Here is an 11,400-nt window from a genome sequence, read left to right as displayed (position 1 = left end):
AGAAAAGACTGATCGTCCTGTGCGATGTGCAATAAAGAAAGCGTCTTCTCTCTGCATGGAGATCGATATTCCTACCCAGACAGGGGAATAGCAGCAGAGGTTTCTTTATTAGCAGTGATTTTATTTTATTTTATATTTTTCCAGAGGAAAAAAAAAAAAAAAAAAAGAGAAGAAATAAAATTGGTGAGGGAAAAAAAAAAATCGTTATTGCTCCTCTAGTTCAGTTAATTATACGTACCCAGGGGTGAGTTCTTATGGCGAAGCTATAAAATAAGCTGCTTTATTCAGTAGTGTGGAATTCATTAATGCCCCGAGTGCTGCCCCTGCTGCTGGTGGCCGGAGCTGACAGCTGGAAGGGCCCAGCAGGGGATGAGCCGAGCCGTGCCCTGCCGTGCTCCTGGCTTTTAGGATGCTCTGCTTTGTAGGGATACTTCGCTCAATGGGGCCGTGCCCCCTTCGCCTCCCCCTGCCCGGGCTGTTCTGCCCACAGATTTCTTCTATGGTGAGGTTTTATGCCACAAAGGGGATGAGTTCTCCTGTGCCACAGATCAGCTCGAGGTCCTCTGGTTCAGGTGAGTTTCCAGCTGAAATCACCCTTCTGATGCCAACTGCCCTTTGGAACCACAACACCTTCCACCATCCGCAACTGCAGCCCTGATAAAGACATTATCTAATGCTGACAAACCACCAAAGCTATTTTTACAAGGTGTTTTTTTTTTTGTGAGGAGCTAGACTGTAAATATGTCTGCTTTTTTCTTCTTTTTTTTTTTTTCCTTTCCCACAGGCAGATTTGTTAACTCCTTCCGGAGCTGCAGCTGTGCTCTGCTCCCTCTGTGCATACCTCAGGTACTGCTGCAGCAGAGCAGGCGTGCATGGGGCTGGGTGCCCCCACCATGGGCTGCTTTGCAGGGGGTGGATGCTCTGCGTGGCTACATCCTCCCCAGTGAAAAGGGTTTGCAGGAGCAGCCCTTACTGCCTGCTGAATGAGCAGCCTGGCAGCAAAGCAGAAAAGCCCCACTTTGCTTTCCCACTCGTTTCCCTGTGCTTCCTGTCAGCTATTTTGGTGGGTACTGATGTACGAACCGAATTCCCTCAGCAAAAGGAGAACCTCCTTTTGACAGATCTGGAGCGGTACGTAGCCCTGCTTGTGCATTCCTGGCCACGCCGTGTTTCCATGTGAATACGTGGGCAGAGCTTTGCTGCTGTGGCTTTGCAGAGCTGGCGGTGCATGCTGGCACTCAGCACTGCAGAGCCCGTCGTGCTCATCGTGTGAATCACATCCCTGAGTTCCACCGCCTGTGGTTGGGATAAGGGAGAGGAAGGGAAGGGAGGACCTGAGGCTTCAGCACCAACTGCTGCCCCAAATTTGTGGTGCTGGGTGAAGAACTGAGATATGGGGCTGTAGGAAGTCAGGGCGCAGTGGTGACAGTTGGTGTTTGGCATCGGATTTTGGGGGTGGGAGGTGATGCTGCTGCTGATCTGATGCACACCTGTTTGGGGTGGCTGCCTGCTCCTGCCATCCTGCCCCTATAGGCATGCTCAAAACACGTCATAACAGACGTGTTAAGGCTGTAACTCATTCTGAAAGAGGGAATTCCAGGGTTTTTCTGAGCACTGAGATGTGCAAAGGCACAGGGGTGAGGGCACTTAGATGAAAGAGCCCCACAACTCCCTTTGTTCCCTTCTGTCCCCTGAAGCCTGGATAAATTGCATGGCAGAATGGACTGATCAATAGATAGAGCAACACAGTGATGTATCTTGGCAACAACGATGCTAATCAGCCATGTAAACTACCTTTGCTCTCTCCCTCCCTTAATGCAGTGCAATCCCAGCTGTCTGCAGCAGAGGAGTGACGTGGCTCTGCACCCTGGGACACCGTTACTCTCTTTCCCTGTTTTGCTCTGTGAGCTGCTGCTGCCTCTCCCATGCATGCAAGGTTTCTGCTTCAGCAACCCAGAAACTCCCTACATACTCTCTGGAGTAGGAAGTGCACAAAGATACTCCAAAGCTGGCTGGGTTCACCTTCCCCCCTGGAGAACATCTGTTCAGCTCCCAGGGTATTTGTTCCTGCTGGAAGCAAAAGTGCTGTTCCACGCTGGTGCTGCTTGGAATGTTCCTAAGCAATCTGCAGGTTGGATCACCTGTAGCTCCGTGCAGCACAGCGTTGCACACATCCTTGCTCCTTGCTCCCGCTTTACTCCCCATTCCACGCACCCTCCTGCAGTGTGTAAATGCTGGGTGGGAATTCCTACCTGCACAGACCACGTTAGCACCTATTTCTGGGAGCAATCCTATGCACTCAGCCCACTATTGCAGCTAAGATGCTCATCACACTCCAGCACAGAGACTGCAGCTCCTGTGTCTGCTGTGCCCTTCCCCTCCAGGTCGCAGCCAGACAGGATGCTCAGCAGCCCAGAGCAGCACCAGCCCTGCCAAACACCACACGGTTTTCCACACGGTGAAGGATGAATTTGCAAGAAACCAAATAGGAAGGTTGATTTTTTTTTTTCCTCCCCAAGGAAACCATTGGTAGAACGAGCACATTCTTGCAATTTTTTTGTTGCATCCATTCACCTTTCCCTTGGCAACAGAGAGGGGGCCAGGCAAAGTTGGCACCAGCCCTATCCACTCTGTAAACATTGATTTTAGCGTGTTCTTAGTTTGCCATGTGCAGTGAGTGCCCTGAAAATGCCACGCTGCACTGATTCATTCAGTGATGAAGAAGGAATGCACGAGCAATGCAGTCAATCGGTAATCAAGATTAATGGCTTTTCAGCTTACTTTCCCCACCCTGTGTGAAACAAATCCAGTGTTGTGATTTGGCTATACAATGTTTATCCAATTTTAGGCACTAATAGCAGCCTCTCTGCGTGCACAGGTCGTTTGCTCACATCGTTGGGACTTCCCCTCGTTTCAGCATTGCTTGCTCTTGCTTTGCTTAACTGCAGAGAAAATTCCTGGAGATAATCGCTCGCCTCCAGGGATGGAGTGCAAAACAGCAGAACGTGAAGCCAACCTCTGGCCCTGGCTCTGCCCCTGCTGCCTGCCTTCCTGCGGCCGTGGGGAGCTGGGGGTGGAAATCCAAGCAGGGTTCTCTCCCCACGGTTTGCTTTGGCATCAGCACTGGGGTTTGGCTTGAGAGTGCTTGGCTGGCAAACTGCCTCTCGTCTCCTGGCCATGTGTTGGGGATGGATGTGAGCTGTCCAACCCTCCATGGGACGTGGCCATCAGCTCCTGTCTGTGGCTCCTGGGGAGGGAGGGAGCAGTGTGCCCAGCACAGCCCCGTTTCTCCAGCACACAGCTCAGAGAAATGTAATTACACCGCATCCTTCGCATCGATGTGGAGCAGCGGCAGGCTGAGTCTCATGGGACGTTCTTCATTGCATTGAAAGCTGACTTTATTAATTACCAGCCTCTGATCTCATTTGAGGGCTCAGTTTATGAAATGGAATCCTTATTTCTCTGCGTTCCTGGTTCATCTCTCTTATTGAGTTGTGTCCAGTGGATGTTGGGGTCTTTAGAAACTCCTGGGCTCTCCCGTGATGCAGCCACGAGCTGTGCAGGGCAAGGCGACGTGGTGGAATTGCTCTGAAGTCCTGGGGAAAGAGGGAGAAAGAAATCTCCTCTCAAGAAAACGGACAGTGGGGACGGCTGCCTGGTTTTGCTCCTGGATTGCAGCTCATTGTGCCCTCCCTGGGATGTCCCTTCCCCCACGGGGGAGGTGATGGCAGCACCCAGAGGTGCTGAGGGGACACTGGGGTGGATTCCCAGAGCCGTGCTCAGCCCCAGGCACAGCTCAGCTCTGCTTGGGGACAACTTCCCAACCTGCTTCTATGCAGTGAGCCCTGGGTTTGCCTTTAGGCACTTACAGGGGTGCCTGTTTTTTCATCTAGGCATCAAATATTGTTTTATTTTAAAAGGGAAAATAGCCACTAAACAGCACTTGAAGCTTCAGACTAGTGCCTAATTCCACTTGATGAGCTTTGTTAGATAATTGTAATACTTTTCTGAGAGAAAATAGAGCAATTGAGGCTCGTAATTAAAAGCTATTCAGACAGCTTTGATCTTTCTCTCTGCATCTCTACTTAGGAAAAGCGAATGCCAGTGAGAAACACGTGGCGATATTTGCTGTCACTGTACTCAGAGGTTTGCTTTAAACCAACTCCCTTCCAGCACAAGGGAGCTGGGGAAACGGGGCAGAGCAACCCGTGGCTTTTTGGGGGCTTTCTTTGGGAAGCTCTGTGTTTCGGGGGATGCCTGGCCTCCTGCCACTCCATGAGAGCAGTACTGTTGTAGCTGTGATCCCAACTGCCCACACTGGTTCTCAGGTGCCCTTCTGACTCACCGTGTAACAGCCCAGCCTGGATCACTAAGGCTGGAAAAGACCACTAGGATCATTTAGTGCAACCATCAACCCATCCCCACCGTGCCCACTAATCACATCCCTCAGTGCCCTTCTCCCCCTGCACTGAGCTCCGAGGTGCTCAGAGCCCTGCAGGCATCACCCCGGGCATGTGCAGAGCAGGGCAGCTCACAGGATCCCGCACTTGCAGTGGGAGCGTGGCAGCTGGTGGCATAGCAACCCCACTCATCACCATCCCAGATGACACCCAGGGGCTCCCACAGTCTGTAGGTGACAAGGCAAGGGCCGAGGGTGAGCCAGGATGTACAGAAAAGGGACTAATTATCTTTCTGAGATGGCTTGAATAACATCATCTAGAAGCGCTTCTGTTTCATATCTTCTCTATTGCAAGTTTTCTCCCATCTGTTTTCCACTTCTTGGCTTTGATATATTTTTTTTCCCTCATCTCAACGTCCTTCTGAAAGCAGAGCCTCCATTCCTCACTGGAGCATTATGTCATTTCTCACTCAAAATCGTGACCAGCAGCAGGAGGCTGTGCCAGTACCGGGGGATTACGGCTCCGTGTGGGAACAAGCTGCAGCACAACTCAACCGAGGACAATTGACTGAAACAAACACAATTTCTTGCTGCAGTGCAAGGACTTAAAAAGCAACAGCAATTTCCGATCCCTTCTCTTTCTCTCAGCTGCCTGCATTTAATGCCTGTGGTGGGAACTCGAGCCCTTCATGAGCCCTAATTCATGTTTTGGAGGTAGGAAATGGCCCCTTCTCCCTCTCCCAAGGATGAGGGAGGGAGCAACTGGGGGAATCAGACGCATTAATGTTGGAAAAGACTACTAACATCATCAAGTCCAACCATCAGCAGATCACCATCCATGCCCACTAAACCGCATCACTCAGTGCCACAAAGGAAGGCGATGTCCTGATGTTGCTCCCAGAGAGGGGACAGGTAGGAGCAAGCCCAAAGCCCCCAGCTCCATGTAGGTGGGGAGCTGTGGGGTTTCCCAGCACCTTTGCATTTATTAAAGCATCCCAAAAGGACGTTCACCTGCTTTGATTGCAGGGTCAGGCTGCCTTCTCCACCCAATGCATGGTCACTTCGGGGGGGGGGGAGGGGGAGGTTAGGATGGGACAGAGCCCCCTGTGACCCTGGGGAACCTTGGAAGGGATGCTTGGGCAGGAAGAACGCTAGCAGAGGGTTCTTTAGGTGACTTGTTCAGGGGAGTTATTTCCCTGCTTCCAGCCTTCAAGATGCAGCTGGTCCGATCTGCAATAAAACCACCCAGACATTGAAGGAGGCGTTCGGGTTTTACTTCAGGGTGAAACTCGTGCCGAGAGCGGGCGAGCTGCCAGCAGCCGGGCTCTGCGTGCTCACCCCGAGGCCGTGCCCGAGCGCGCAGCATCTCCCTCCTGTGCGGCCGAGCGGCGCTGCGAGATGCGGACCTGCGAGCCGAGAGTGCCGCTCAGCGCTGCAGCACCGGGCAGCAGCAGCAGCACCCCGAGCACGGGGCAGCCCCCTCCTGCCCTCGTGTACCCCCCAAACAGAGCGGAGAGAAGCTGAGCTTCCTCTTGTCTTGAAGCGATTGAGACTCCACGGGCGTTCTGTTGCCTCTCCTAGAGATGTAACGCTGATAACTGTCGGAGTTGTACCCAGCGAACCCATTCGTGCCCGGGCTGCAGCGTGTGTGAGGTGTGTGAGGTTTGTGAGGTTTTCCCACTCGGGTGCCCGTGGCCAGCAGATGGCAGCCGTGCTGAAGCGGTGGGTGTCTGTGCCACTCCTCCGTCCTCAGCTCTTCTGCACCCCACTCCTGCCCTGGGAAGGTGGGTCAGGACCGCAGCCCCCGGCTTTCCTTCCCAAATCAGCCAACAGTCTCACCCCCCAGCCGCCACATCTTCCCCCTCCTCGAGTCATGCAATGCCTCCTGGGAGCCAGCAGCACTTCCAGGTAGGGCTGATTGCCTCCTCCTGTGACTGAGACTTGCTAAGCAAACAGCCCCCCTCTCCTCCCCCCTGTGCCAACCACACATTGTCGTTTCTGAGTTGGACAAACCCTCGTGTTTTCTGGTAAAGGAAGGGGCATAGGCACAAGGTGCAGCTAACAAGAAATAGATTTGAGCCATGAAACTTGGCTCCTGAACTTTGTGGGCAATAAGTCATCAGGTCTAAGGCTGGGAAGAGAAGGCAATACGGGTGGCCTTGTATAACAAATCTCTTTCAGTTTTTGAAAAGAAGATAAAAGAAGAGAAAAAAAAAAAAAGAAGAGAAAAGAAAAAAGAAAAGAGCCTTCATGCTGTATTGAAGGCTTCTGATTTTGGTGTCAGGGCACAGGTGGGCCTGGTTTGCCCCAAGTGGCCTCACCTGGGGTCCCTACCTGCTTCTCCAGGAGCCCGTTACGCTGCTGAAGGAAGGCTCTGCTTCTGCAATTGCCTCTTGGATAGTGCTTGAGCTTATGTTGCTGCTCCGTTTTGTGGATGGACATCAGACCCATGCTCCAGGTAATTCACCTCCTGGGTGGGCTCTGTTGTGTGTGTTATGGCTTGTTTTAGGTTCTGTTTGGTTTGTTCTGTGCTTTCCTGACAAGGTGTGGGCAGATAAAAGCTCAGCTTGGTGCTTGTAAGTCTGGGGAGGGCAGAAGTGGGACCTTTAAGTGGGGTCATAGAATCATAGGATGGCCTTGAGTTGAAAAGGACCATAATGATCATCTAGTTTTGACTCCCTTATCCCTTCCTTCCTACAAAGGTGGGCCTTCTGGGAGCATTGCACTCATACTGCTCGTGGTACTGAGCTCTGCTGTGCAGGTGAGCAGTGGAGGTGAAGTTCCTCTATAGCTGTGAGAGCTGGAAGGTGTGTGCCCATCCCACAGCCCCACGGGGAGGTAGAGGATGAGGCCGCAATGTGTCCATGTGGTTCTCATAGCTCTCAGTGTACAGCTTTTGGTCTCCAGGTGCTTCACAGCAAGCCCTGGTTCTGTGAAGCACTTTGCTTTATTATTTATGTGTTGAAGGTGGACCCGTATCTGCAGGGATGGCTGATAGCCTCATGACTTACAAACCACCTCGGTTGTTTCCAATTGATCTTTTACGGTAGAGAAAGCACAGTATTGTGTAGCATTGACGTGGGACGAATAGCACAAGGTTTCTGCTGTGAAAGAAGGACCAGGCTCTCTTTTCTTTCTTTTTCCCCATGAACTTTATTTTGTCGATCACTCTTAAATAAATATATACCTGACGTTTAACAGGGATCATTAGTTTAAAAATAAGTTCTAACACAAATTCCCACGGTTACCACAACATTTTTAAGGTGTGTCATTGAACAGCACTTTGAAGACACGGGTTTTTCTTTTGGTTTAAAAGTAACTTCTGTTAACAGTTCAAGAACGAAGGAAACTGGGGTCAGAGTGGAGCTGACATCCCTCAAAGAAAAGCAAAGAGACATGAAAGTGGTTATTTTCTCTTTCCAAATACTCATCTTGCATCCTCTGTGCTGTTGATACGTCACAAAGTGAATGTAGCCCTGCTGCTCCCTCAGTCTGAAAGCTATTCTACAGCTTCACTGTGCTGTACAGCAGATGGCAATAAAGAACTGCTGCGGAGCAGAAGCAAACCTTTGAAAGAGAAGTTTTCTGTCCTTACTGGTTTGGACTGTGATTCAAAACGAGAACGTAGAAATACAGCTTTGAGAAGTTTGGGGATGCAGAGATGGAAAATGCTGGACAAACTGTGAGTGATAATGGTAAACATACGTTACGTACAATCTAAAGAGAACACCTGTGCATTTGTTAGCCACCCCCTGAAGTTTGCAATGTTTCCGCTGCAAAGCTATGGGAGGGAAGGGAGCTGTGAGCCCCCCGGTCCACTGTTCAAGAAGTTCTGCATTCCAGCATCTTCCGGAAGCTTTTCCGAAAGCTGTCATCCAGGAAAGCATACAAGAAAGGATTCAAGCATGAATTGGCATAGCTTAGACTGGTGATGAAGTAGGAGATACCGATGACCATGGAGGTCTGGGGCAAGTCAGTGGTCAAAGCCACGATGGTGGCCAGGTGGAAGGGGGTCCAGCAGAAGAGACACACGGCCAGAACGATGAAGACCATGATGGTGACTTTCTTCTTGGCTTTGTCCAGAGCTCTGGCATTAGAGTTCAAGTGCATGTTCCTCAGCTTGTAGAGCATCATGGTGTAGAGGATGCAGATAGTGGACACTGGAATGGCAAAGCCAAGGATGAGGGTATAGATCCTGCTGGCTTTGAACCAAAACCTTTCAGGCTTGGGGAAATTTAGACCACAACTCTTGATCTTCAGGTCATCCATGTATACGTTGGCAAAGATGATGAAAGGGAGAACTATGATGGTGACTAGGATCCAGATGCACAAGCTGACGATCCTGGCTGCTCGGTATGTACGGTGTGGCATCCTCTTGGATCTGACTGTAGCCAGTACTACCAGGTACCTGTCTATGCTCATCACTGTTAAGAAATAAATGCTGGAGAAAATGTTGTAGTGGTCTATGGACAAGATGACCTTGCAGAGGACTTCTCCAAAGGGCCAGTAGTGGAGGAGGTGTTCAGCGATATTAATGGGCAAGACGAGTGTGAACAAGTCATCGGCTATAGCGAGGTTCAGGATGAACATGTTTGTCACAGTCTTCATCTTGGGAGCCTTGAGGATCACATAGATGACAGCAGTATTGCCTGTGAGCCCAACAGCACAGATTACGGAGTAAATCACGGGGAGGACAACATAGAAATCAGCTGATTGCTCTTGGAAGGTGAAGTTGAACATCATATCGCTGTCCAGGTAGGAGCTGTTGGCTGCATTGCTGCAGGTGCCGTTCAAGCTGTCCCACAGAGAGCTGTTCCCCATGCCTGCTGGTCACAGGCTGCCCTCTGACATCCAAGGCTTCATGAATAAAGCAAATGAGAATCGTATCCCTCTGTGCAAGTGGAACAGCTCTCAGAGCATCCTGGTGAGCTGCTGCTTTTCTCTGCTGGAGTGGTGCGGTGGCTCCAGTTCAGCCGTTTGCAGTGAGAGTCCTCGGGGCTGGCAGCGGCACGGAGGGCAGAGGAAGCTTTGTGCCTGAGCAGCTTTCTTCCTCCCCTGGAGGATGCGAGGGATGGCTGTCTCACTTGCACAGTGCTTGCTTTCCATATCAGAGCAGGAGCATTGCTGCTTCTAATCAGTGCCTTTCTTTAGATTGGGGACTTCAAGTTCATTTCAGCAGCTGAGATTGCACATACAGTAATATTTATGACACAGCTATTCCCCTCTCCCAGGGTGCCCTAGCAGAAGAAAGAAGGGGGAAAAATAAAGTTAAAGGAGTATTTCCAAAACTAAGTTAAAGGGGCTTAACCCGCATTTAAAGTAACTTTATTTCTTAACCGAGGTAGGTTATGATCTTACTCACTATGAAGAGCATCCACTTGTGGCAGCACGCAGAAGTTGGCACAGACAGACAAACCCACGAATCCCGAGTTGAGGATTATCCAGCCAAAAATGGGGGGGAGCACCGTGAAAGCAGATCCACTTGAAAGTCAAGGAAAGAATCTCCTGTTCTGCTTACAGCTTTCCGGCTGCCACATCCACTGCTACCGCCTGACCCACACTCCTAAAAATTCCTCTGCAGGGAAGGGAACAAAACAAACCCGACCCCCTGTGCAGATCAAAGACTTGGCAACTGGTCCCCAGGCTGTGCTGTGAGAAGTGCCTTGCTCTGCTTGCAGTTTGTCGCGCAGCCATACAGTGAGCAGGAACAGCATGGGGACAGAGGTGCCCCTTACCTGGTGCGTGGCTCTGCTGCTCCTCCGGCACTGCTGCTCCGTGTAGCTCAGCCTTGGCTCACCGATCCCGGCTGGAGGAGGGTCCCCAGGATGCTGACGTTACCCATCTTTGAGATCATAGCAACATGGTGGCCGTGTGTGCATGGCACGGCTGAGCAATTAGCACTCCTTCCCATCGGGGGAAGAAAAGTTCTGTCTGTGCTGGGCTATTTAAATAGGAAATCGGGCAGATGCTGGTGAGCAGCTGGTGCAGCAGGGCTGCTCTCTTCAGGAATGAGGTGCACAGGCAGCACCCCGGGCTGTCAGACTGTGGCTGTTTGAGCAGGGGATGTGTGAAGCAGCAGAGGGGGGGAGTTGGAATATCCCAATAGGGAGCACTGGCTGTTTTTAACAAGGGAAGATGCACAGATGTGTGTGGGGGGGAGGGAGTGGGAGGAGGGCACACAACATTACGGAGCTGGTAATGAAAAAAATAAACAGCCATACCTTGCCAGAGCGCTGCTGCTTCCAGCTGAGCTCCTGGTCCAGCTTTTGGAAACACAGCTTAATCTTCGGATGTGCTTGAGGAGGTGCAGGAGTGCTCTGAAGAAACACACCCCAGGTTAAATAACAAAGCCAGCAACAGCATATGATTGCTTTTATTTTCCTGTCAGTGTAGGAAGGAATCCAAAGGTCATCCTCATTCTCCTCTAGTCTTTTAAATGCAGCACCTGGCTGGAGGCTGCCTGACCTTTGTTTTAATAGCAGGGGAGAGGCATCCATCCATCAGCACTCTGCTGCCGGTGTGCAGCACCAAGCGGGTCAGCATGTTGGAATGAGCCATGCTGTTAAGAGCTGTGTTTGATTTTGCTCCTTTTCTGGGGATGCTTACCCTTTTCCAGCAAGATTCCTGTGCACTGGTAATGGGCTGGGAATCAAACACTTTGAAGTGCCTTCTTGAGGGCTGTGGGTAGAACTGACTTTTCAGCAGACGCTCATTTTTTTCCAGGCCTGGAGCACAACTCTTGTTGGTATTTTCTGTATCTCTACCAAAATCTGGCCAGTTGCAAGACCTCAGCAAAATGAAACAAAGTGAAAATTGCCCAAGGAATACCAATAGGAATTGTAAGAATGTTATTTCATCAGAAAATACACTCCTCCAGAGCTGCCCTCTTGCTTTTTTGGTGGGGGAAAATTGGAACAGTGTTGGAGTTGTTGTAGGGGAAGCTGGGTTTGATAGGGCTGCATTGGGAAGGCATTGTTTTAGGGAAGTGAAGGAGCTGACAC

General features: G+C 50.8%; 1 protein-coding gene across 3 annotated transcripts; it reads right to left on the bottom strand.

Moving 5' to 3' along the window:
• Positions 1-7,705: 7,705 nt before the first annotated feature.
• On the bottom strand, positions 7,706-10,409 carry NPBWR2 (neuropeptides B and W receptor 2). Of its 3 annotated transcripts, none has more exons than XM_046902895.1 (2): positions 10,135-10,409; positions 7,706-9,636 (listed from the first exon to the last, which is right to left on the bottom strand). In XM_046902895.1, the coding sequence occupies exon 2, from the start codon at positions 9,218-9,220 to the stop codon at positions 8,222-8,224; it is 999 nt and encodes a 332-aa protein (XP_046758851.1). In that variant the 5' UTR covers positions 9,221-9,636; positions 10,135-10,409; the 3' UTR covers positions 7,706-8,221.
• Positions 10,410-11,400: the final 991 nt, after the last annotated feature.

Source organism: Gallus gallus, chromosome 20, assembly GCF_016699485.2.
Source record: "Gallus gallus isolate bGalGal1 chromosome 20, bGalGal1.mat.broiler.GRCg7b, whole genome shotgun sequence".
Classification (NCBI taxonomy): domain Eukaryota; kingdom Metazoa; phylum Chordata; class Aves; order Galliformes; family Phasianidae; genus Gallus; species Gallus gallus.
Note: the sequence above shows the minus strand (reverse complement) of the source record. Positions and strands in the feature narration are given on the sequence as shown.